Source organism: Lissotriton vulgaris, chromosome 9, assembly GCF_964263255.1.
Source record: "Lissotriton vulgaris chromosome 9, aLisVul1.2, whole genome shotgun sequence".
Lineage (NCBI taxonomy): Eukaryota > Metazoa > Chordata > Amphibia > Caudata > Salamandridae > Lissotriton > Lissotriton vulgaris.
Genome location: NC_141697.1, coordinates 896,883,958 through 896,911,436, shown reverse-complemented (window position 1 = coordinate 896,911,436; position 27,479 = coordinate 896,883,958). Strand labels below are relative to the sequence as shown.

The 27,479-nt window shown below is 44.7% G+C and overlaps 1 protein-coding gene across 11 annotated transcripts in view; it reads left to right on the top strand.

Moving 5' to 3' along the window:
- RYR1 (ryanodine receptor 1) overlaps positions 1–27,479 on the top strand; it is a 1,215,008-nt gene that overhangs the window by 439,109 nt on the left and 748,420 nt on the right. For all 11 annotated transcript variants that reach the window (XM_086938669.1, XM_086938668.1, XM_086938662.1 and 8 more), the window contains 4 exons: positions 3,353–3,626; positions 4,138–4,252; positions 26,320–26,452; positions 27,109–27,203. In XM_086938669.1, the coding sequence (XP_086794795.1) occupies positions 3,353–3,626; positions 4,138–4,252; positions 26,320–26,452; positions 27,109–27,203 (617 nt within the window). The remainder of the gene's footprint in view (positions 1–3,352; positions 3,627–4,137; positions 4,253–26,319; positions 26,453–27,108; positions 27,204–27,479) is intronic.

The window sequence follows — 27,479 nt, the reverse complement described above, 5'->3', positions numbered from 1 at the left end:
TTTTAAGAACACATTCGAGTTTCTTACTTAAGGTAATCTCGGATTTTCATATAAATGAGACTATCACACTCCCCACATTCTTTCCGAATCCTTCAAATCCACCAGAAAGGTCCCTTCATTCTTTGGAGCTCAAGAGGGTTCTGAAGTTCTATTTAGACAAAACAAAGACCCTGAGAAAGTCAGATCATCTGTTTATAAATTATGGTTCCATGAACACAGGTTCTGCAGTTTGCAAAAGGTCTATCTCTCGGTGGATAGAGTCCTGTATATCGTTGGCCTATCAACTGGCTAACAGAGCCCTCCCGGGTATACCAAATGCCAATTCTACCAGGGGGAAAGCATCGACTACAGCTCTTCTTAGGAATGTACCTATTCCAGAGATTTGTAAAGCTGCTACATGGCGATCAGTGCACGGTTTCTCTCGCCATTATTGTTTATACTCTGACACACAGGTGGATGCCCAGTTTTGGGCAAGCCTCGTTAAGAAATTTGTTTGGTCATCCTTGAAATGTTAAAATGTGCTGTATTTATAATGCGTTGTAACGTCATACATTCGTGGCTATCACCTCAGCTCGCAGAGTGAGTGAGATCCAGGCGTTGTGTTGTAAAGAGCCTACCTTGTCTTTCATGCAAACAGAGGGGTTTTAAGAGCACATTCGAGTTTCTTACTTAAGGTAATCTTGGATTTTCATATAAATGAGACTATCACACTCCCCACATTCTTTCTGAATCCTTCAAATCCTCGAGAAAGGTCCCTTCATTCTTTGGAGCTCAAGAGGGTTCTGAAGTTCTATTTAGACAAAACAAAGACCCTGAGAAAGTCAGATCATCTGTTTATAAATTATGGTTCCATGAACACAGGTTCTGCAGTTTCCAAAAGGTCTATCTCTCGGTGGATAGAGTCCTGTATATCGTTGGCCTATCAACTGGCTAACAGAGCCCTCCCGGGTATACCAAATGCCAATTCTACCAGGGGGAAAGCATCGACTACAGCGCTTCCTAGGAATGTACCTATTCCAGAGATTTGTAAAGCTGCTACATGGCGATCAGTGCACGGTTTCTCTCGCCATTATTGTTTATACTCTGACACACAGGTGGATGCCCAGTTTGGGCAAGCCTCGTTAAGAAATTTGTTTGGTCATCCTTGAAATGTTAAAATGTGCTGTATTTATACTGTTGCTCGTCTGCAGGAAAGTGGGTATGGGCTTGCTATTCTATTCAGTGCTTATGACTATTGATGAGTATCCCCTGGAAGAGAAGGATAAATTACTTACCTGTGATCCTAGTTCTCTTCCATGGGTATACTCATCAAAGTCATAAGTAACCCTCCCGCCTCCCCGAACGAGTATTGACAGTATAGTATTGTTTCTGCATTTTCTGCCATGATTCCATTTATGTTTGTACACCGTAAAAAATAACTGACCTAACTGTCACCTGTGGTGCATGATGGGAGTAGGGAGCTCCTGGAGGTCTTAAAGGCACGGTGTCCAGGTTCTTGGAATCCTTAAAGGCAGGTGGCAGTTTTTTGATACTGTGATGTTTTCTCTTCTATGCAGCCTATGAGCTAATTGCCTGCTATTGCTTGCCTTTTTTTTCTTTCTGAAAATAAATGGCTGTGTTGGAACACTATTACGGTGTATGTTTTCTGCTGCAGTGTTTATATGAGAGAATATTTTCTTTTCCTAAAAAAACCCATGTAATTTTGGCATATTAGCCTATTTGGGGTACATTAGGCTGCATATTTATGTAGCTATACTCATATATATGTATGTTTTGGAAGTACTCTGTACTTGTTTCTCTAAACATACACATATATATGTATTATTATATATGCTCCGCGGTCCTGCAGGTGGGCGAGGATTATTCAATGCTTAGGACTTTGATGAGTATACCCCTGGAAGAGAACTAGGATAACAGGTAAGTAATTTATCCTTCTCCCCATTCAGCTCTGGGCACCTGATGGGTCCTCACCTCAGATACAAAAACATAATTACTTAGTGAAATGTTTTTTTTACATATATGAAAAGTGTCCAAACTTAATGGTAAGAATTACATTTTCACTGCAAGAACCCGTCCCATGAATTCTCAGTAAATATAGCATCCTGCAACGCTCACCAACATGCTGAAAGCATTTCATATATTACAGTGTTCCCAGGTGTACGGAAGGTCCAGGGAACCTGGTCCCAGATAGAATGCCCAGTAGTTTGGGTTTTGAGTGGGTGGAGGAGATTCACTCGAGGCACTGGAACTTTTCAGCCTTTCTTGATAGGTTTTACAGAGTGATATGAGTGTTTTCTCCTCCTAAATTTGCTTTTTCTACAGTAGTTCAAAGAAGGATCCCGTTCAGTATATACAAAAGATCTTTGTTTTCTTTTTTATCTTTTCATTTTGAACAAACTTTATTGGTTACATCTTCATTTCTCCAAGTTGTTATATGGAATACATTATAAGATCTGTAGCAGCCGACACGTGTTTCACACTGCATCGTCAATGCAACCAGGGCTTTCTCAATGCTCCATGAATGATAGAAAGATTCCTTTTATGGATAAAAATTAGATTTCTTTCAGATGAGCTTCTTTGATATACATTATTATGCAATTTTGATTTTAGTTTAACGATCGACAGTCCTGGGTCAATCCCATAGACGGTTTCCGTGAGTGGGTGTTAACACCTACTGACGGAAACTGACTACGGGAGTAGATAAAGGTTGCACACGTATAAAACCATCTTCTAATTTTAAACAACACATTTATTATAATCTGTCTAGGTGCAACACTTGCTCAGGTTTGGGTGCATCTTGAAATGTAGGTCATCTGACAACATTAAAATCATCATTCGGTTATTTTTGGTGCCATATTTCTTTGTCTATCTGCCTATCTTTCTAACTGCTTACTGAGAGGAACAAGTGAACTCCGCTTCATAATTGATGTGGATGAGAAGCTTTGCATTACAGAGGCCGGGAAGGGGCCTCTGTAACACCCCATCCCGGCACTGGAGGGAGTGAAGTGTGGCTTGCTGATATGTGGATACAGACCCATGACAAGGATAGGGTGGAGAAATTGGGAGAAGGGGGATACAAACCTAGAATTAGTGGTGGCAATTTAGGAGATGTTGCAACAAACCTAGAGTTGGTGGTGACAGTTTAGAGAAGAGAGAAGCACTCTGACTTAGAACGTTTTTTGTTTGGGTGTGTGGCATGAGCTCACATTTGTAAGGAGGTCAATGATTGCTATCGGGAATGGTGGTGATTGCCTGGAAATGTAAAAGGTTACAGGCAGTGGGGCATGATGAATGACCCCCACAATCCATGCAAAAGGGTCTGATCATTCATGCTGATACTTTTCTCTCAAAGGTACCCTACAGCAGCTGATTTCCCATACAATGGTGCACTGGGCCCAAGAATCCTTTATTCAGAACCCTGAGCTGGTCCGAGTGATGTTTAGTCTCCTGCACCGGCTATACGACGGTATTGGAGAGCTTATTCGCGCCATGCCCAAGGCCTATACCATCAATGGTGTGTCGGTGGAGGATACTATGAACTTGCTGGAGAGTTTGGGGCAAATTCGATCGCTGCTCATCGTCCAGATGGGACCAGAGGAAGAGAACCTCATGATACAAAGCATTGGGTAATAAGCAAGAAGCTTTATCGAGCCTTTTTCACTGAATCATATATACACATGATTTCTGACATTCAATAAATTAGAAGTGAGGTTATTTTTGCATTACTGAGATCCCTGTGGTACTTGTATACCTGATTAGAAACTATGATGGCTTCTTACTATTCCCTACAGCCTAAACTCCCCTTCGAACTATTGTTTGAATGCATCTTCATCTTGACTGTAAAGAGCCCCTAGTAAAAGAGCTTGGGTTCCACACCACCCGACCAATACGTCTCAGTTCTGATTTAATATAGTATTGCGATCTCCACCCAGCTGAGCCAGTAAACTATAATCCTTGCCTTAAGCAACTTTTCATGTCCAGAACGGTTATTCACACATAGACTTTCATTCACCTTACACAGACCCATTCCCTGCTTTGAAGAGCCAGGTATTCATCCCACCTTTACCTGAAGCCAGGTGACATCTGATTGAGGTTTTCAGTGCACTAACCGTTTTTCATCATTTGCTCCCCCTCTAGGAATATAATGAACAATAAAGTCTTCTATCAGCACCCAAATCTGATGAGAGCACTGGGTATGCATGAGACTGTCATGGAAGTAATGGTGAATGTCCTGGGAGGCGGAGAATCAAAGGTAACCATTTGTTATTCCTTACTCAGCACTATACAAATATCCGCAAAGTATTATGGTTATCATAACACAGTGAACTGGTGGGAAGCTTCTCTTCTGTTCTGGAGCGACCCCTTCCCTTTCTAAGCCTAAAACTGTTACTTTATTTTGGTGTGTGATTATACTGGTGGCGACATGCTGAGTGCGATGACTAGATGTGTGAGAATCATTCCATGTTTGAGTTCAGTATTATGCAAGCAGAGCAGATGTTGCAAAATTGTTTATGGTAGAGGACATTAGTAGGAGGGGTGTGAACCAGGCCTTCAGATAAAAAGGCTGACCTTTTCTAGGTTGATAGCTTGCAACAGAAATACTCACAGTTGCTAATGTTTTTTATACCCACAATTTGCACTCCGCTGTTTGTTTTGTTTTGTACGTATGGTCAATTTACTTAATTGTATTGCAATCATATTGACTTCATGGCCCTTAGAGAAAAAAAAGAGAAAAAAACCCAATAAAATCAGAGAAACACTAGAGCTGCATTACTGTAGCTTGAACCAGTATGTTTTTAGTGTCTTACGTGCTGTAGAATTATTTCACAGATGTTTTGAGGAAGGGGTTTCCATTCTCTTGTGGTCATAATTTAAAAGGCCATATCACCAAATATTTTGGTTCAGGTTTTAGGGGTACCAAGATCCTCTGGATCTGAAGGCGCCTAATGGTCTATATAAATTGCATTTTCCAATTAGAAAATCAGGGTCTATGTTGTGCACGATGCAATGAACTGTTACCATGGCCTTGAAGAGAATGTGCCTCTTTACAGGTAACTAATGTAACTGGTACAAAACTGGTGGATATGTTGACATCTTGTGTGGTAGATAACACATGGGCATTTTGAATTGCCTGGAGACCTTTGAATGAGTTATAAGCCATCCACAGATGAAAAGAGTTCTCATATTCAAAATGAAATAGCCCCAACGCTTGGTTTATCAACACCGGCTAGGGATGATCTATAAAGGGGGGAGTCTGTTTGACCAACTTTAGAATCCAAAAATAGGTTTTGACCTCTCAAGCTACCTACTGCTTCAGAGATAACTCAGATTCTATATAAATTCTTAGGGCCCGATTCACAGAATGAACTTAAGACTAAATCCTAAACTTACTACTATTTGGTATTCACAGAATGCACTTACTACTTTCGGGATTCACAGATTAAACTTACTACTTTCGGGATTCACAGAATAAACTTACTACTTTCGGTATTCACAGAATAGATTTAAGACTACTAACTTTACGTCCGCACTCGGGCCGTAAATTACGGCCCGGAGGCGGAGTTTCCGGCTTGGGGGCGGAGCTTAAGGCCCAGAGGCGGGGCTTCCGGGCCGGAGGCGTAGCTTGCGGCTTGGAGGCGGAGCTTCCGGCTCGGAGGTGGAGATTTCAGCCATGGCTAAATACCCACCTCCGAGCCGGAAGCTCCGCCTCCAAGCCGCAAGCTCCGCCTCCGGCCCGGAAGCCCCGCCTCCGGGCCGAAAGCTCCGCCCCCAAGCCAGAAACTTCGCCTCCGGGCCGTAATTTACGGCCCGAGTGCGGACGTAAAGTTAGTAGTCTTAAATCTATTCTGTGAATACCGAAAGTAGTAAGTTTATTCTGTGAATCCCGAAAGTAGTAAGTTTAATCTGTGAATCCCGAAAGTAGTAAGTGCATTCTGTGAATACCAAATAGTAGTAAGTTTAGGATTTAGTCGTAAGTTTATTCTGTGAATCGGGCCCTAAGAGTGCACACATACTTGACAAGGAGTGGGAGTTGGTCCATAACTTCAGGGTAAGCCACAGAATCCATAGTAACTAGCAGTTCATTTTGGGAGGGTTCAACTTTAATAAGTCGGTTGACATCCACTGCATACCTCCATTAAGATGTTGGCTAAATTACGTTAGGAGGATTAGCCATGCAGGCCTGATGAATTCTGCTGTTGTCTGTTAAATATGAGCTGCATATCTTAAGCATACGTATCAGATCGCTGCTAGTTCGCCTAACAGCTCTGTCTGGGATATCATGTATATGTTGAAAAGAAGTGGCAATAAGATAGACGTCTGGGCAACCTGACAAGGAATAGCTTTGGGTTTCACCATCAAAGGTGGCATGAATGTAGCTTGGATTCATTCAGAAAGAACAGAATGGAACCATTGGATTGTCCATGAGTCACATCAGAAGTTCTAAAAGTCTTTGTAGTAATATGTCATGGTCAATGGTGTCAAATTGTGATGACAGGTCCAACAGGATGAGGGCTGCTTTTTCTCACCTGTCTACCAGAAGCCGAAGCTCAGCTATCTATTGATGTGTGTATACGTATGGTATTTCTGTGGCGCAAACCTAGTTCAAGGAAACAGAGCTCGATACAGGGTCAAAGACAAAAATAAAGTCATTAAGTGATAGGAGAGGTGGCTGGGTTGTGGATGGAAAAGTTCACCTGCTCAGAAGGATTTCATTTGCAAGGTGAACATGCAAAGAGGAAAATTAAACCGTGAGCAACAGTCACCAAGAAAAGCTCCTCTTGAAGTACTCTATCAGAGCTGTCCCCCTTCCCCGCCTCATTACCATCAGGATGGGCTGAGCTTAGTTAGCATAGTGGGGCAAGAGAGGGTCCCTGGGATACAGGCTTTGAAGGGAGGCTGTGTATATGGGAGAACAGAGGACCACAGTTTCAGTGCTATGTTCTGGTCTGAATCCTGCTTAGAAAAGATGTAGTAATGTATTAGCACCAACAAAGGACTATCGCTAGATGAATAATAGTTTTTCAAAAACCTTTGATAGAAATGGCAGGAAAGAGCTAGAACCATAATTATTGGGGCCAAGGCAAGGTGAGTTTTTTTATAAGCGAGGGGCTTGATTATAGTCACTTTCCAGGCTTCGGGAACTGTTCCACTGTGTACTGAAAGATTGAAAATTTCAGTAATCTCTTCTACCATGCAGGTTGAATTATGTTTCATTATAGTTACCAGACACCAATCAGAGAGCCCAGGAAAGGGCCTCTAAAACTGCCTCATATGAAAATCCCGACAAGGAAAACCCATTAACATTGATGGCCACTGAATTGTCCTCACCTCACTCACGTGAGAGTTGTCAGACCCAAATGAAAGGTTGGAGAAGGATTTAAGAATCATATCATCTGTTCTGGATTTTTTGACAAAAATCAGAGTAAGTGTGACATAAAGCTTGTGAAGAGATACCTCCCTTCTGAATAATCAGTTGTGTCCATAAAGCTTGTGAGGCAATCCCTCCCTTGCTATTAACTGATGGAGCAACTAGCTGCTAAGCAATTCTTAACTTCAGTGACTTGAGAGGAATAGTAGATACATTTGTCGGCTCTTATCTTCCTCCTCTAGGCTGCTGGGGCAAAAAAGTAATGACGTTGATAGAGCGCGCGGGTCACCCGACCATTATTACCAAACATGCACACTCGGGCCCATAAAATATTTCCGTTATACTTAGGTCAGGTAACCTACACACTACTACCAGCAGTTCAGTTCCTTTTGTTTATTTCTATGTACCTGACTTACCAATCCTTGTTCCAGGTACCCAAGATCACCATAGATCTAGGAGCTAGCTGTGGAGAAGGTGGACTACACAAATACCATTTCACTTTCTTTATACCTTTTATAATAACCACAAACGCAAGAAGTTTTCAAAACCTTTATCTAATTATCGTTTTCTTCAGTTTCAATGAGCCACAGGTTAACACACATCAAGCTATCTATCACTAAGATTAGGAAAATAGTATAACAATGAATTAAAGTAAGACACATTTAGAAATTTAGAAATAAATGGCAAGGGAAAAATAAGGAACACGCTAAGTTTAGATCAACAGATTTTGTAACCTCACTTAAAGGCGGGTAAGAAAGGGGAACATACTAGTCAGAGCAGACTTTCAGTTATTCACTAACTGTCTACAAGAAACGAAACTTTATTTGGCTTGTTTGACGTTCAAAATCACTAACGGGAGGGTAAGAATGGAACAACTATATATACATATGATGTTGAAACTTTCTAAATGTGGGGAGAGAATGGAACATACTAATACAGCAGTTTGCACGAAAAACCTTGTTTATAGAGGAAACAGAGTAAAGGACCATAGGCAATTTGCTTTATTTGGGAGAAAGAGAGAAGTATGGGATAGACAAACACCCACGCAATTTTATATTTACCTAGGACAGACCAACCCTGGCCACGGGTCGGTTGGAAAAGGCGGGAAAGGACCCTCAAGGAACAGGTATGGCTCATGGACAGTCAGGACAGGATAACCTCAGGATATGGCTCGGGACCGGGCTCACTATAGGGAACGACCAACACCTGCAGCTTCGGATGCAACGCCTGCGCTACCCCCTCTCTGCGAGGAATCTGCCAATAACCCCAATTGGGTTTTTCGAATCTCTCCAGCAAAGTGCTTCGCCAGCACTTAAGGTTTTCTCCACCCCAGACTGAGTTTATGGAAATTACGGACAGAGTGCTCCGCAGTTCCCTGTATCAATCACCTATAGAGATTGTTTGGTCAGTGACAGGTCAGCTATTCGGACAAGTTGGACAATTTCTCTAGCTAAACCTAGGCTAGTTATACTATTTTCGGGTCAGTGTACCACCCCCCAAATGTTGCAAGTGTAAGAATCCCCATTTTCGATTGGTCCACAAGTAGGATAGTTTACCACACCAACCAGGATAAGACTTTCTGAAGCCCCAATTTACATCTTTTGGGACCGCCTATTGAATTTCGGGTTCCCGTTGACATGTTTAGTACATTACAATAGCCCATCTATTCAAATTATACATTATGATACATTTAGCACATTTCAGCTTCTTCTGCTAGGCGAAGGTGCATCTTCCCAGGCACATCTTGGCTGGGACCCCTTGTTGGCACATGTTCAATGTCATGGAGCTCATCCTCTGGCAGAAGACTGTCATGCGCAGAAAGGTTTTTCAATATGGAGTATTCCCGTTCCTCATGCCCAAGGATTACGATACATGAAAAGTTAAGGAAAACAATTTAGAACACAGAAATAAATGAGTACACTGTATACCATGAATGGCTATACTGCATCCCTTACGTTATAATGACTATAGCATTAGGAGTTAAGCAGAACAAATGGCTTTGCCAAAGCAGCAGTGCAAGCATGGAGCATGTGAAAAACAAAGCGGCCATATTTAGCAATACTGCGCATGAGCGACAAATTCCCTCCAGAACTGCGAGTGCGTCACATCACATGGGTATGACCGACGCATGCGCAGACTAGATTCCCACAAATCAGCAACCATATCATTTGCAAGCTTCATTACTATTAGTAAACACATATGCAAGCATCGCTGGGACTCCCTCGTGTAGTGAAAAAGTGCAAATATTAGTGAGACAAACATTTGAATTAGTTTCATTACTGTTATTCCAATTTCTTGATACAAGCAAGGCGCGTCACATGCGAATACTTGCTCCATCAACGTCTTGCATCCATGTTACACGTCAAAGGCCAGCAGTGTTCTGCTTGTCTGGTATTCAGTTTGATTTTGTTAAGCTATTTCAGAGAATCAAGGATTGACTTTTCCGACAAAATTAGCAGTTTTTTTGTTTGTTTGTAACGGTTAATCCTTATCCAGTCTTTTCCCCAGTTTAGAATCGAAAGCCCTCAATATAGCATTGGGTCCCGCCCCTTCTCAGGGGCAATCTTCTCTTGCATCCCCCACACTAGCTGTAGTGACTTGGTCAAATATAGATAGTGACTGGGATTGGATGATATAGAACGCCTGGTGCAGTTGAAGCTTCTCCACAGATCCTATCTGTCTGAGCCAGTATTGGTTTGCATGGGATATAGCTCAGATGGTGGCTGTGTAAGGCAGTGTGGGCAGGAGGGAACCTTTGTCCACGCACTTTTTGGAATGCACGACTAGCCAGAGATATTGGGAGGCGGTAGTGAACCTTATGGAAGAAGTGTTGGGGCAGCAGATAGATTGCAATATTAAATTGGCCCTCCTAAATGTATGGGGCCCTACCGACCTGAATTCCAAGGAGCGAATATGGGTTACCTTGGGGCTGATGGTGGCAAAAAAAAACATTGCGAGATTGTGGTGGTCTCAGAGCCCACCGGATATAGAAGAATGGGGTAAAGATACGGACGTGTATGCTCACGGAAAAGTCCATATACCAAGCCAGAGGGTGCCTGAATAAATGGACCCAAGTTTGTGGGGAATGGAACATCCACAGGGGAGAGATATGTGAACAGCCAAGATCGAGAGAAGATATTGTAATTGGGATCTGAATATGTTTAATTGGGGACTGAAATTATTGTTTCGTGATGATTATGTCTCAAGTATCACTTGCAGCGTAACAATATTGCCAATGTACGTGTGACTTGGTTTTTTCATATGTCATGCCTTGATTTCAATAAAAAAGATTTATAAAAAAAATATATAGATAGTGACTACCAAAAATACTTACCAGAGAAGTATTTCCTTTGACTGGGACAAGTGACTGTGCTGGTTTCAATCCTATGACCAAATTTCGGAAGTACAAGGGAAAAGGTGACCCACCTATGGTATGTTCAAAATAAAAATGGATATGGGCCAACCTGGCATCCTCTATCATGCGCTGTGAAAATAGGGACTCATAGTATTCCTTTTTATGGGTCAATAGTGTCTCATAGGTGTTCCTTTTTTTGGGTCGGAAAATGATTCAGTAGAGTGAGATCGAAGAGTTCCAAATAGTTGAGTAAGCCTCTGGCCTGGAGCCTTTGGTATTTAGCCAAAAATTCAAATCTCACAGGTGGACTGAATAATTCAATTTCAGTAAAAAAATTCCAGTATCACTCAGAAAGGGTGGTGGTGTCATCGACCAGAGTTTGGGGGATGCTGCACCCAACTCAATCTGGCTTCCGCCCCAATTTAAGCACTGAGACGGCGCTCTTGGAGGTGTCTGAAGCCATTAAAGAGGCGCTGGACTCGGGGGGCAAGGCTATGCTTGTAATGCTAGACTTGTCGGCGGCTTTTGACACCGTCCCCCATGAGGGTCTCCTCGCCAGACTTCATGAGATCGGTCTGAGGGGGACGGTGTTCAGCTGGTTTAAATCATTTTTGGCTGGCCGTCGACAAACGGTCTGGGTCCCACCTAGCTCTGCTGTGATGCCGCCTTTAGGAGTCGGAGTTCCGCAGGGCTCTGTGTTGAGCCCGACTCTTTTTAACATCTTTATGACTCCTCTGGCGGCACTGGCTGAGTCTTTTGGGGCCCAGATCGTTTCCTATGCCGACGATACCCAGCTCCTCTTTACGTGCAGGAAAGGAGAAGATTTTGATGGAGAGAGCATCCGTGAGTGCCTTGGGGCTGTTTTCAAATGGTTCCAGCTTAACAGCCTCAAGTGCAACTCAGATAAATCTGAGGTACTCTTCTTTGGCTGTCCATCCGATCCAGATTGTCAGGAATGGTGGCCGGTTAACATGTTCCCTCCAGCGGGCTCGTCCCAGCTGGCAAAGAACTTGGGGATCAAGATTGACAATGGTCTGGCGTTAAGATCTCAGATCCTTGTTCTTACGGGAACATGTTTGGCCTCCTCAGGATGCTCGGTAAGTTCCTTCCTCTGCTTTCAGAGGAACATAGGAAGACGACGGTGCAGGCCTTAATAGGCTCAAGACTGGACTATTCCAACGTTCCATATCTCGGCCTGCCGGAATATCTCCTGCAACGGCTGCAGGTGGTCCAGAACTCGGCCGCAAGGGCCATTTTCAGTCTGTATAGGCAAGCCAGAGTTTCTGGTCTTTTGCAGTCGCTCCATTGGCTGCCTATCCGTAAGCGGATAGTTTTCAAGGCTTTGACCTTGGCCCATAAGGCTCTTTACGCCTCGGGAGCCAAATATCTCCAGAAGAGGCTTGCCTTTTACCATCCGGCCAGATCTCTGAGGTCTGAATCACTGTTCCTCGCTGTGGTCCCACGAGTAAAAAGGGCTCGTATTGGAGGTCGCTCTTTTAAGCTGTTGGCGCCACAGCTTTGGAACACTCTGCCCCTAGCATTGCGCAGTACCTCTGATCTGCTGAACTTCAGGAAGGGCCTTAAAAACTGGCTTTTCACCCTTTAGGTTGCTCTTTCTTCTTTCTGCCTGGTCTGTTTTATTTTACTGTGTTGTGTTTTTCTCTTTTACTGGTTCGTCAATAAAAGCGCTGGGACACTCTATGGAGTAGCCGTGCGCTATAAAAGACCATATTAACATAACATTAACATAACATAAACCAAAAGAAACTTGATCAAAATAGGCACCTGGTCAAATTGGCATACCTAGATATCACCATCAAACAAGTGCTTAGTTTTTCTCAATGCCAAAAAAAGTTTAAATATTATGTCTTCTCCATCCCCCTCCCGGTCTTGACAGAGAATCAAATCATTATGGGATACTAATTCATCTAACAACGGGCTTGAGAAGTCATTAAACTATGTCTAAGTAGGACAACACAGGTGCAAGTCCAAATGTTTACACAGATCAACATTTCCACTGCTTAGTGCACATCACGTAAAATAGCTTTGGATGTTACTGGATTCAATAACTCTTGAAGATCTCAAGCTGTTTATAAAGCACAAGTAAACAACATTTTAAAATATGACAATATGTTCTTTTTTTAAGTTGTCTGTGAGGGTTGCTGGAAATGGTCTGTCAAGAGACTCTTAAATGAGTGAGTTGGATCAACTGTAAACTATTAGGGAGTCAGGAGGACTACCTGATGGGTCATGCCCAGACCCCTGAAGAAGTCCTGATAAAGTACTGCATAGTGGCTGTCGCCTGGCAGCTTTGGGGGCAGACGGGCTCAGAAAGGCTTACTTTTGACACAGTTTTGCACCAAGCCCATCTCTATAGGTCTATAAATGGCAATACATGCACAACTAGTGTGCACTGCCCAAGTCCTGGTCCACTCCAAGATGCCCGCTGCACTGTGCACGACTCAGAAAGTCAAACTTGGGAATTCAATACAGATTTGTCATGCTGGTTGAACAGATTGCATTTGGTGCTTAGTGCTTTTCATCAAGAACCATTGAAGTATTTTAAGACAGGTGTTAAGTGTTCCTTACTTCAGATTTCCTTGCAGTCTGATTTTGTATATGTTGTAACTTACCATTGAGCATCTTGGGATGATGCCACTGCAGAAATCCAGCCGGTTTATGGCTAGTGACCTGGTTAAGAATTTGAAGGAATGGGTATGTGACAACTGAATTAGCCAATACCAAATAAATCCTTAGTATTATTGAAACAATCGTATTCTTAACTTTACATTTTATAAGAAGCCTATGTTTACAAATCCATGGGCAAAATGCACTTGTTATTTCAACTTTTTCTAAAGAATAGAGCAACTGCTCTCAGACCTAGGTTGCATCATTATTATGAGAAATTCATATTTTCACACTTGGTGGCATAAAGTGATATTACGTTTCTGATGGATACTGCATATTCCTCCCCATTAGAATATCCCAAGTGCCAGACTGGAACTGGAGAATTTTAACAGCAGTGCTACTGCATGCTGACAGTTGACATTGTGCAACTATGTTGGCTTCGTACGACTCTGGAAATGATGAGACAGAGTCTCATATAAGTGCCACCCCTGTACTCTGATTTTAGTTTCTTTCTTTCCAGTCCTTCAGATGCGGATCTAGAGCCTATTTTGCTGTTCCTTACATGCCAAATTCAGCAGTGTAGTAGGGACTTTTGTCTCCTTTGAAAACTACAGGCTTCAACACATACCAAGACGACAGGAATCTGATGTCTGTCACAGACCCACACAAGGGTAACCTTTGGTGCTGGGGCTCAGTTTAGAACTGTAAGTTATGTGCCAAACAAAAGAAGATGTTACAATTGAAGGACATGCCTTGATCCTGCTCGAGGTCGTGGCTGCGATCTCGGTCCTGGTTATAGGGGTGTTCCCACGAATAATCCTTTCCCTGCTCATAGTCTTCAGGTAATTCACAATCTGATAGAGACTTCTAGACACTGATTCCTCAGCTTAGAATATTCCCACGGGTTTAGACTGGATGCTGAAAACAATATCAAACATGTAAGACCTGCTCACAGGTTGTATCTTTGCAGCCTGTGTCTGACGCTGGACCCACTCCCCATTTCCCATGGCTGGAGCGACCCTCACTGAAACTCCATGGATTCTACAAGGCCATACCCTCATCTTTAGGCATGCACTCTCCTCTGGAGCGCCTTTGGGCTCCATGGGTTCAGGAGGGCATTCGACTGGGACTCCGTCGACGGGTCCACTCTCGGTGCCAGTCGCCCCCTCAGGATACGTTAGTGAATCCAGAAGGGCCGCAGCCACGCCTTCGCGACCTCTTGCTGAGACTGTTCCAGTGGTGCTTTCCCAGCGCCACAGAAGCTCATCAGAGGCTCTGAACCCATCATGATTCCCATTCGAATATGGAGCCAAACCGGCGTCGCGCAATAGCTGCTCCAGTGCAGACCAGGCCCATACTGCCTGAAGTTGAAATGGAGCCCTATTTCACAAAAGGACCCTCTGAGAAAAACGAATGGGGAGGATCTGAGGAGCCCTATGGCTAGTCCATGGCCGATGACACCTGGTACAAGGACTTGGCTGACTCCAATAGTCTGGTCACCTTACCAGATACTGGCCTCCTCTCTCCTCCCAGAGTGGCTATAGAAGAAGGGGCTTTTTTCAGGTTGGTGGTCTGTAGGGCAGCTGAGGTCCTTGACCTGACACTGTCCACGATCTCGGTCAAGACTAACGTCTTATCCGGGATGGTTCGGCTTGGGGTATCCTCCTCAGAACCATTACTACTCTTTAATAAAGCCCTCACAGATTTACTGCTATGGGCCTGGACAAGCCTTGCACATGCACACCTGTGCACAAAACCATTGCTCTCCGCCACTGATCCGCTCTCAGGGAACTAGCCATCCTCTCACAGGACTCCACCCCTGATAGCCTTGTGGTCCAGGCACGACCTCCAGAGTAAATCCCGGTGCGTTCCCTACTACTCCAATGGAGAGGGAACACCAGAAGCTGCATACCTTTGGTAGAGCATTTTCTCTTCTACAAGCAGGGTACTGTAGTCCATGAACATCACATGCTTAATGGGCCATCATTTCCACATGGTGTGGGATTTGCTTGCGCAGGTGCAGCCAATGGTCCTGCATGATGCTTGGGCTATTCTCTCCCAAGCAATCGGTGAAAGGAGAGATGCGACAAAGATCACAATCCGAAGCAGATTGGATATGACCAACTCACAGGGCAGAGCTTCAACTGTGGTTCTTTAGTGTTACGACAGGCTGAGGACTACTGGCGTTGCGGGAGAAGTCCAGGCATCCGTTATTGACATGCCCTTCGATGGTACTCTCCTTTTTGGAGACAAAGACGATTCGGCTCTGGATTGATTCAGAGACAGTAGGGCCACTGGAAGGTCATTGAGGCTCACAATGGGCCCGCTAAAATCCTTCTTCTGCCCTTTCCGTGACTACCGCAGGGACTATCAACCTTGCCCATTTCCCCTTAGACACCACAACCAGCAGGCAATGCAGTCCCTTCATTGCAGCAGACGCGGTTCCCACAAACCCTGTGTGAACCAGGGGCAGCAGTCGACCCAATATGTCCCACCACTGGCAAACACAACTCAAAACCCTCTTTAGTTTGCCCTCTTTCCACCATGGTGCCTGGATTCGATATCACCTCCACCAATGGCGTTAATAGGCTTTGACAAGTGGGTACTTCAAATCATCCAGCTGGGCTAGGCACTTCCATTCCAACAGACCCTGACACCCTTGCCACCATCCGTTGATCCCCTGATAGAGGACCATGTCTCGCTTTTGCAACAGTACTGGCTCTCCTGGTCAAATGAGCCATTGAGAGGGTACTGACATCAAACGTAGGTCATGATTGCTATTCCTGCTACTTCCTGGAGCAAAGATGGATGGAGGGATCCATCCCAATTACATCTATGTCCTCTCAATTACTTCTTGATGAAGGAAAAATTCAAGGTACCCACCTCGGTTCAGGTCTTATGATCTTATCTATCCTCAACTCTGGAGACCGGATGGTAACTTTGGACTTGGAGGATGCTTACTTCCATTGCCTGCCCACAGATGATACCTGCGGTTTGCAGTGGGTCAGGAGCACCTACAATTTGTCATGCTCCCCTTTGGCATCAACAGTGCCCCTCGGGTGTGCACCAAGGTGATATCAGTGGTTACTTGGTAGAAGTTGCAGCAGAAGAGGAAAAATTGGAGGACCATTGACTTTGCTGCCTTGTGTAGTGTCTGCTAGCGCCACATCCTCAACCCCAAATGGCCTGGACTATCTGCTGTACCACCAATGGGAAAGGCTGACATTGCCTATAGGTTAGCCCCCAGCAATACCCTCTGAATTTCTAGAATTGATGGGGACATTGTTTTCAGGCAACAGTAACGCCAAAGAGGGTGCAGTGGCTCAGCTGTCTTTAAATCTCTAAAGTTCCGAGAACGTTTTATCCCCAAAGAGTCTAGACACATCAAAGGACACATGTTTTAGGGATACCTGGACATTGGCCGAAAATCATGTCAACCACATCCACGCATGTCTTCAAAGCACAGAAAAAACAACAAGGGTTTGACTTAAGCGCAGCAAGGCCACGCCAAAATATGAAAAAACAAAGCAAATTGCCAGTACTTATTTATTTATTTATTTAACGATTTGTAGAGCGCCTGGTGACCCGGAGGCATCCCCGCGCTATAAGGACTTGTGGTGACCAAGGGAGGAAGAGGTACTATTTGGGGAAAAGGAGAGTTTTCCGTTTTTTGCGGAAGCGGAGGTGGCAGGGTTCCAGCCGCAGGCAGCGGGGGAGCGAGTTCCATCCTGAGGACGCTTTTACTGCGAAGCGTCGACCGCCAGTGCGCACCTTCCTGAATCTAGGGACATTGGCCAAACGCTCCTTATCCGAGCGCAAGAGTCTAGGAGCCTTGTATGGGGTGACCATGTCTCTCAAGATAGAAGGGCCTAGACCGTTGAGGAGTTTGTGGGCGGTACACAAAGCCTTAAATTCTATCCTCTGTCGCACTGGAAGCCAGTGTAGGGCCTTGAGTGCTGGTCTGGCAGAGGCTCTGGAGGGGAGACTCATAAGGAGCCGGGCAGCCGCATTTTGGGTGCGCTGAAGTTTAGCCAGGGTAGATTCGGGGGCTCCTAGATAGACAGCGTTGCTATAGTCTAGACGAGCAAGGATCAGACCTTGAACCAAGAGTTTCCTTGATAGGGGAGGGAGTAGCGGAAGGATCTTACAGATGGAACGCATGAGTCCGAAGCAGGTTCCTGCTGTTTTGGCTGCCTGGGTCTTCATGGACAGGTCAGGTCCAAGCCAGACTCCCAAAGTCTTGATTTCCTTCTTCGGGGTGGGCACCTCGCCGAAAACATCGGGCCAGACCGATGGAGGGATAGTAGTCCATTTCTTGCCCATGAGCATGACTTCGGTTTTGAATCCGTTGAGCTTAAGTGATGACTCGCACATCCAGTGGTGGATTTCCTGGAGGCAGTTCAACAGATTGTCTGGGTGGTTATCAAGATGTGAGAGTGAGACGACCAATTGCGTGTCGTCCGCGTAGCTCACTATCTTGATCCCGAATGGGGCAACTACATCCTCCAGAGGGGCCATATACGTGTTAAACAAAGTGGGACTTAGCGAAGACCCTTGGGGGACTCCGCTAGAAAGAGGGAGTGGGGCTGAGTGGGAGTTGCCGTCCCAAACCTGGAACGAGCGGCCTGATAGAAAAGATTCTATCCAGGCGAGCGCGGTGCTCCCGAGTCCTGCCCCGGCCAGCCGGTGGAGTAAGACACGGTGGTTCACCGTGTCAAAGGCTGCACTAAGGTCCAGGAGGATCACTGCCACTGATCCTCCTGAATCCAAAATGCACCTTGCCTCCTCGATGACAGCGAGGAGGGCGGTGTCCGTGCCGTGGCCGGGACGAAACCCAGTTTGGGACCGACGCAGAAGGTTGTTGGATTGGAGGAACTGGGACAGTTGTACATTGACCAGTTTCTCGGCCATTTTGCTAATGCCTGGGAGAAGCGAGATCGGCCTGTAGTACTGCACTGTTATTTTACCATAAATTTAAGGAACACTGAATAAAACAATTGCCCTGTGTTGCTTAGGCCAACCTGAATAGATTTATTCAGTTGTTAAATTGTGGATTGTGTTTTATTAGGTAGATGGCCTTGTATTCTAAGTATTGTTTTGGTGTTTATACAATACTGAATTGAGAGGGCTACACCAGAAATAGGGTTTTGTGAAGCTACCCCAGGGTGGACTTTTTTGTTTGTATGATGTGAGAATGTATGGATGGATGTGAGGATTAGTGTAATAGATGTATGATTCTGACACGGTATATATGCTGTATATAGAGTTTGTATTTTAGAGGGTGAATGTGAAGTTCAATTCCAAAGGGGTTCCAAAAAGAGAATTGATAGCGATTTTGATTGTTTGGATTTATAATTTAGAGTAAGTCCAACAAAGCTAGTGAAAATATTGAAAAAGTGTTATCGAACAGATATAAATAAGGTTTTTTGATTAAATTCAAACGGAAAGAGCGGTTTTGCAAGGGCAATTGTTTTATTCATTGTTCCTTAAATGTATGGCAAAATAACTGTGCTGTACTGGCAATTTGCTTTGTCTTCAAAGCACAACACTGGTGCCAACAACCCTGCCCAGGCAATCAAAAGTATCCAGGACTACAGGGATGACATTCTTTGCTTTACCTTGTTCATCTTGTATTGTCTGAGTCAGAGAAGTTCTAAAGTCATCTAGGACTGCTACCAAGATCTTGCTGGTCATGTCCCTGAGAACATATGTGTATCTGCCCAGTAAACACACTTTATTTATATATGTAAGAGCCAAGCTTGTGGACAAAAACATTCTGTTGTCAAAGGTCAGCCCTTATTGATTCCCGATCTGGAGGTGTTGCTGTGAAGAAATTAGGATTGACTTTATTGGTAGAGGTCTGCCTAATGAGGTTTTCTTGGGTGAGGTTCTTAGTTAGGACGTTCAGACAACCAGGCCCAGGTTGATGTTGCTGGGATATTGGTCACTTGGCAGACAGACAAGAGTAAGTCTTGGACCAAGTTGCCATCTAGGCATCAGTGAGCCCAGCATTAAATGGTCACAAGGACTTCAATGACATCAGCTCTGGTTTTCTTTTAAAACGTTTTCACTGTTCTCAGTTGAGGGCAACTACAAATCTAGCACATCAACTGCAGTCCAGACCATTGCTGAAAATGAAGCACTCTCTTTCAATGGTGATCCATTTGGCAAGTCAAGCATCAGACCCGAGAGCAGAGGACGGCCCGGGACCAGGGTTCGATTCCCGGCGCGGCAGGTTTCTGGACCAGGGTCAGCGGACTCGATAATTCTCTCGCCTCGGTGCCCACTCTGATCAGCGATCACACTCGGCAACTCTGGGCATTAGCTTGCCTCATCTTCACTAACGACCCCACCAGACCGCCGGGGATGCCTGGTCTCACCCTGGAGATACCCATTAAGGGACCATCTTTCAGGGAAGCCAGGAAGGGTTTCGCAGCGGTCGAAGCGCCTTGGGACCCTCCGGGTAAGTAGTGCGCTATATAAATGCCTATACTTACATATACATACATACATTGGCATTGTATAAATCCTGATATAGTCAACACAGAAAGGTAGGAGGAGGGCCTAAGGGATTTTAGAGACCAAGACACAATCCCTAGCTACATGTGAAAAAACAAAAGTGTCAGAGGGTCTAGTTAATCCTATGTGTGGGTCATTAAACTAATAGAACCGTGTCAGATCATCTAACCAAAACTAAAAAGAGGGGGCAAATTGGTGGATACCAGTGATCACTTCCAGGTTATCCATCAGTCAGCACACGGAACCGCCCTTCATCATTTGGCATTCCTGTTGTCCACAATCATTGGTACGTCACTGGCTCAGACTCAGGGAGGTCAGATGGTATAACCTCCAGAGAGCCAAGTGGCGACCAAATGGTGGTAGAGTGTCACAAACTACCCATCAATTCATTTGGTGGGTGACTGATTTGCAGTGCAGTGAGAAACGGGTGTGTGAAAAGGGTGAGTGAATATATAAAATTGGGTGAGTGAGCCAAAATAAGAAAACTTTATTAGATAGTATGCTCGCTCCGACAACATTAAAAAGCAGCATAGGTAGTTTTAGCAAATATCAACCCTGGTATTAAATTGGTCGACATGTTTCAGCAAATCTTTAGGGACTAACGAGTCCATTGCTTTCATCAGGACCGGAAATTATATAGATGCTACTGCAAAAAGGTGAAGTGAAGTGAAATGTTATTAAAACGTGACTTTAATACTGAGATTTCTTACAAAAAAGATCACCTGATGTGTGTGGTGTATCCTTAGGTTTGTAGAAAGTATTGTCGTCACTGTGAGGGAAAGATAAAAGGACACAGACTCAACATAGACAATGACCACTTACATAGCAATCAAGCATCATGGTATTTTACACATAGAGCTAGTGAGCACGTGTGAGAATCACCCATTAATCTCATCGATATTATAATTAGTGACATACGAGTATATCGTTCTGTAGCTCCTTCTTACCATGATAGTAGGAGTAGAAGGCTCCACCCCGCCTGGCAACAGCTCAGGGAACGAGTGAAGCACCGCACTGAATATAGGAGGCAAAAAACAAACAAGCTAGTCTGTTAGTGCCTCTCGGTCTAACGTGAATATATGAACATATGGCAGGTATCCTAACGTTATAAAAGAGGTTTTTTTTGTAGCATAGTATCGATTGACCATCTTAGCTAGTAGTGGAGAGCTAGAACTGGTCAAAAGTATATTAGCAGAGAGCGGCAATGCTCTCAAAAAGAAAAGGCAACGACTATGATGTTACAAGGCGCTTTAGACTTCATAGGCACAAGTTAAAGTCTTTCGGATGTGATCCTGAGTACTCGCGTACGTGGCATTCGATTTCAAATAAAGAGCGCCAGCATTAAAATAGGAGAACTAAGTTCTTAAAAGAGGAGAGCCCCCTAGACCCTCGTGCGCCGCTTACCTCTCCGTCGGTACTTCGTTACCTCCGTCTGAGTCAGTTGGGGAGGTACCGGAGCCGGCGTGAGAGACATCTTTGAAGTGTCTGCCGATTGGGCGATCGGGGTCACCTGGTTGTTGTGGCCAATAGGAGCGCCGTTAAGAACGGACGGCAGCGTCAGCGTGAAAGACCGCTGTATCATTGGGGAGTCGCGGTCACCTGATTATTATGGCCAATTGGAGCGCCATTAAGATCAGATGGCTGCGTCAGCGTGAAAGACCGCTATCGTGATTGGCGGATTATACATCACGTGTGTTTTGATGTTCAGTTCCCTTGCTATTGTTGCTAAGCAACGGAGCAAGCCCAATTTCTGTTTATGCCCGTCAATAACCCGTATTTGTAGCTGCAGTTCAAATGGAGTCATATTACTCCAAATCTGTGAATGGCCCAGGAGAGATCAATAAATCTGCCCACATATAGACCATTGCATTCTGGTTTAAGTCTATAGAGTATAACCCTGAGTGCTAGCGTGTAGCATTTGCTTTCAGAAAAAAGGGGGCGCCAGCATTAAACTAGAAGAACTAAGTTCTTAAAGGGACAACTAGGGACAAATCCTGATATAGTACATAATCAGTATAGTTGGGATAGTACGCCATCTCCCTCTTCCTCATCATCAGTGTCCTCAGTATCCCGGGGGAGCCTATGTGTTTCTGTATAGTGTCAGAGCAGCTCTGATTAAATAAAGAGTCTGCAAGAGAGTCAGGTGTGATTTCTGCATGTTTATAATGAGCCCCAGCGAGTACAGGAGGTCTGCAGTAGTCTGGAGGTAGGAGACAACTGCCTGGAGCGATTTCGCTTTTAACAGCCAGTAGTTGAGGTAGGGAAAGTCTGGAATCCCTAACCTCCGTAGATGTGCTGCAATGTTAGTTTGTCCCTAAGGGCTTATGTCAGACCAGACAGAGGCAGAATTCAACATTTGTTCAATAGTCTGGAGATCCATCACATCAGAAGTTGGAATGGAAAAGTCCCTTGCATGGTAATGACCTTATACTTGATGCACTGAGTGCCCCAACTTCAATGATATCTGAATCATTGATAACATTTTGTTGATTATGGGCGAACAGGGATCATGCGTGTAGGCCTTGACCTAGGCCTGTTTGAAGTACAGTGGTCTTGTTAAGACTGGGAGTGGCACCCAAAGTGCTGCCTTCAGGTGATGGAAGGCTACTGCGTTCACATTTGGTTAAATACCACAAGTGTGGTGGTGGAAGCATACTGTCTTTTCAGTAATAGTGATGAGTAAAGTAAATTGGTCTTTTTGCCCTTGTCATTGGTGTGGGGCCTTCTGGTCCACTCATGTAAAGTTAAGCTGCTGTGTGCTTAACTCATCCTTGGTCTAAACTGGGTTGTATACATGTCGGACAGCATGTGTGCGTGTGTGTGCACTAGAATGTATTTATGTCTGTGTTGTATGCATGTCAAACAGCATAAGTGTCTGTGTGTGCACTAGAAGGTATTTATCCCTGCGAAGTGGTACAGTACATGAGAATCTGCGTCGGGGCACTGGGATGTATGTGGGCCTATGAAAGGGTACAGTACATGAAAATAGTCATGGTGGACTTCTAAGACTCGTATTCTCTAGTGGAGCCTAGCCTGGATATAGCCTCACATAAATGGAGAATAACCCTGCCTTGTCTGTAGCTGTAGGTAAGACCGAGCATCGGGTCACAAAGGCCATGAAGGGGAATATGCTCTCACGGAGTGCTGAAGGAGCTGGGCCATCTAGACTTTGAGTAGTCATGGTGGGGCTTCTACGATTTGTATTTTCAAGTGGAGTGTAGCCTGGATATTGCCTCACATAAATGGAGACTAACCCTAGTCTGTAGCTAGAAGTGTGGGATGCTGGTACCTGAGCGGACAGTGCAAGAATACACATCTTATGAAGAGTGCTTTATTATTTAGTGTGTATTGTATTTCAATTTGTGTGTGTGTTCATAAATACTATTTTGTCTAAATGCAAGTAGTTGACTGGGCATTAATTTATTGAGGTTGCTGAGTTGTGAGCCTGTGCACTCTTTGCATCTACCTCCTGAGAAGCATTTGGACTGCTTAACTCATGCTACCACTTAGGGTCAAGAGCTGAAAGGACACTTGGCTCAGTTACTCCGAGCCCATAGAAGGTTGGACCCCAGGACATCAAGAGTAAATGGCGTCAACCACCACAGTTGAGTCTAACTGAAAGGGTTTCTGACATCAGACAAATGGGTCTTAGCATCATTTGAAAAGGCTACAACCTACACTTCATGTCCTCCCGCCCCATCTTTGTCATATTCCTTCTAAATCTTTTACTTTCTAAGCGAGTCCTCGAAGAAAGGTGAGGGATTTTATTCATGTTACTCTCTTGTCACAAAAAACGATCTTTGGGAGGATGGCTCTGAGGGTTCCTGGCCTTTTGGCTTCATGCCGCCTTCTTGTCTACAACACCAGGTAACAAATGCAAGCTGTTCAATGGAATCTCAAGTTGCAGTAGGCTCAGCATCAGGGCTGTCTTTCTGACTCTGTTTGAGTCTCCAAGGAGAGAGTTCAGGATCTCCAGTGGTGGCTGTTGGAAATTGATCTGAACTGTGGCAGTCAGCTCTACCTGCCCCACCCTGATCTCACAGTTGTGACAGACAAGTTGCCACTGGGTCTGATCTCCATCAGAAAGACAGCTCCATATCAATCTTCTGAATATATGACGGATTAATTTGACTCTAAAGGCCTACCTGCCATCCATCAAAGGGGATGCTGGTGCAGTTGCTCATGGACAACACTACATCTATGTGGTACTGCAACAAGCACGGTGGAATAGGATCTTGGGCTCCATGCCTGGAGACACTGTGCCTCTGGAGGTTGCTGAAACAAAAGAACTTCTGCCTGGTCGCCAGCCACCTTGCAGGGTCCCCAAACACCAGAGTGGACAAGCTGAGCAAGCGTCATCTGGTGGATTACGAGTGGCATCTCTATCCTGAGGTGGTGCAGGGCATCTTTGAAACCTGGGAAGAGCCCTGGAAAGATCTTTTTGCAACAGTTGTTAGCACACAATGTCAGCATATTTGTGCATTTGAGTTTCGGTCAAGGCACTTGTTACGGGAAGCATTCTAGCAGTAAGGGAGGGAGGTATTCCTGTTCGCCTACCACCAATACCTTTTCCCTCTTGGGCTCTGAAGAAAATCAGGAAAAACAGGGGTAGGTCATGGACAGGGTCAGAAAGGTGTCATTTCAAGAGCTTCTTAACCTAAGCTTTTGACAGCCCCACGTCCCCAGATCAGAGTTCCATATCGAGAGAACCTCATGTCTCAGCAGCAGGGCAGGGTCTTGCATTACAATCTCCACAATTTACACCTCGATATTTGGAGCATGAACGGTGGCAGTTGAATGCATATGAATTTTCAACCTAGGTGGTGAATGTTATCCTTACAACCTCCCATAAAACCCTTCTGCACTGGGCGCTGGGACAAATTTGTTGCGTGGTGTGGTACCCAAGAAACATACCCCTTACTGGTCAAATGTTTCTAAGGGATGTATGTTGTTACTACGCATGTTTTTACAACGCATTACCACGCAGGTTTTACAACGCAAGTTGTTACAACGACTTGCGTTGGGGGGCGCTGGATAGTGAATAGTTTAATTTACTATTCCAACTCCAGTTACCGTGGATAGTAGGGAAGGTTTTGGATAGTAAATTAAATTATTACCTATCCTACAGCGCCCCCCAGCGCAAGTCGTTGTAACGACTTGCGTTGTAAAAGTTGCGTGGTAAAGGTACTGCGTGGTAAAAGTTGCGTTGTAAACTCTGTTCCCCGTTTCTAAGTTCTTTTATTTATTTTTTCTTTAGCCCAGAAAGGCCTTGCAGTGAGATATGTAATGTAATGTATGTGTTCTTGTAAAACGCACTGCTGCCCTGAGGCGTCGTGGCGCTGTAGACCGCTGGGGAACCCGTCCTGGCTATCCCTGTGAGATGGTCTTTACTGGGTATCTCCAAGGTGAAACCAGGCATCCCCGGCGAATGTGGGGGGCCGTTGTAGAGATGAGGCAAGCTAATGCCCAGAGTTGCCGAGTGTGATCCCTGGTTAGAGTAGGCACCGAGGCGAGAATTATTGAGTCCACTGACGCTGGTCCATGACCCTGCCGCGGCGGCAATTGAACCCTGGTCCTGGGCCGTTCTCTGTGAAAGGTTCCTTGTCAACTCTTTTGGCCTTCCTATGTTTACTGGACCTACCGCTCTTTTTAAGTCACTGGTTGTAATGCGTTCATAATAGGTGTGATACATATGTTCCCCTCCCAAACCATTTGTGAAATACTCCATTACTTTACCTGTTCTTAACATTGATCTGGTGTACTCACTTTGAGCATATGCACATCTGCTCCTTAATGCTTGATGCTGAAAACAGCATTTCTTGCACACCTTGTGAGCGCTCTGCAGTCACTGTTGGTGCAAATGCCCTAAACTACCTTCTTTCCAGGCAAGCTGATGTTGAGGACCCAGATGTCTTTCCTCCCCAAACTGTGATGCCCTTCCACATTGACATGTCAATCACCTTGTGTACATTCTTCGCTCTGCCTCATCTATCGAAGGATTAAGGAGTGCAAAGATCTTTTAAATTGACTTAACAAAAAGATTATATAATAGATGGTCAGCATTTCATTGGCTCCTCAGGTGTGGAGAAGAGCAGGGCACTGCAGAAGAGGACTGTGTTGCGGGGTATAGCGTCTGATTTAAGTTTGTTCTTCAAACACCTGTGGTGCTAGCTTACCTTTCCAGGTAACTCTTGGAACTCTACAGACTAAGAGCATGTTAATGTATTAAGTTTAGAGATTTTCCTCACTGGCAAATTCCTAATCCTGCCACTGCCCTTTGTTGAGTATAATGTGATAAAGAAAATTGCTTTTTTCAACACAGGGCCTCCCTAGAAAGTAATCACAACTTTTGGAAAATTGTGAATGTACTTTGTAACATTTAGCTTTCATGTGTTGTGTTGAAATCCTTCTGATCTGTTGATATTTCGTTTTTCCACTCTCTTTCTAGGAGATTCGCTTCCCCAAGATGGTGACTAACTGCTGTCGCTTTCTGTGTTATTTCTGCCGAATCAGTCGCCAGAACCAGCGTGCAATGTTTGACCATCTAAGCTACCTACTGGAGAACAGTGGCATTGGCCTGGGTAAAAAAGAGCGCCTGTAAATAGTTATGACAAAATGGTTTTGGCGAACAGTGGGTTGTTTGGTGCTGGACATGAGAAAACAATGATGACTGTGCTTTCCTCTGGATCCTTTGCCACTGGCATTTATGCCCGTAGAGTGCTATTACATTTGTCTTTGTACTGTGCATGTTTTGCTTGCCGCAGTTCTGCTTCAGAATCCTCATTTCTTGCACTGATTCTGTATCCTGAATCCCTGCTCTTTGCAGCAAAGCCTGTCATACATTCTCCCTGCCCTGCAGCTATAGACATCCATCAGTTCCCCAATGCACTGCTGCTGCTATATCCCATTCATATTGACTGTGCTACTGTTGAAAAGTATCCCTCCTTCCTGTGTTACTGCTGCTACCACTGCTGCTATCAGTCCTTTCTGGTCCTTAAACTGCACTAGTTGCTTCTGCTCCTTTCACTGAAGCCTCTGACACCTGGTCCCTCTTTTGTTATTGGCACCTCCCACTGCTGCTTAGTTTTTTACTTTTGAGTTCTCCTCGTTGTACTTCTGCTACCGCAACTGCTGAAGCTTGTCACTTCTCACGTGCTCTGAACACAACCTCTGTCATGCAAGTCGATGTTTCTTGCGCCTCTTATAGCATTTACTGTAAGGTTATTTGCCTTTGCAGGTATGCACGGTTCCACACCTTTGGATGTTGCTGCTGCATCTGTAATCGATAACAACGAGCTTGCCTTGGCTCTGGAGGAGCAGGATCTTGAGAAGGTAATGTGCCTGTGTGTGTTTTTTTGCGAAAATGTGCATAAGATGAAATCTCCCACATGCGGATGGCACATTCTCCATGACTCGAGGTGGTGCTGATTCCTTGACAGGGAATTGTACTAATTGGCTGTTAGAAAGTGGCATTGATTCACTAACTAGAGCCCTGTATGAATACCCATATGTGAGGGGGAAGGGTGGCACAATGTTGTCGACTGTAAGTAGCAATCTAGTGGTCTTGACTGTGTGATGATTCCATATCTGTGGTGCGACCCTATGCCT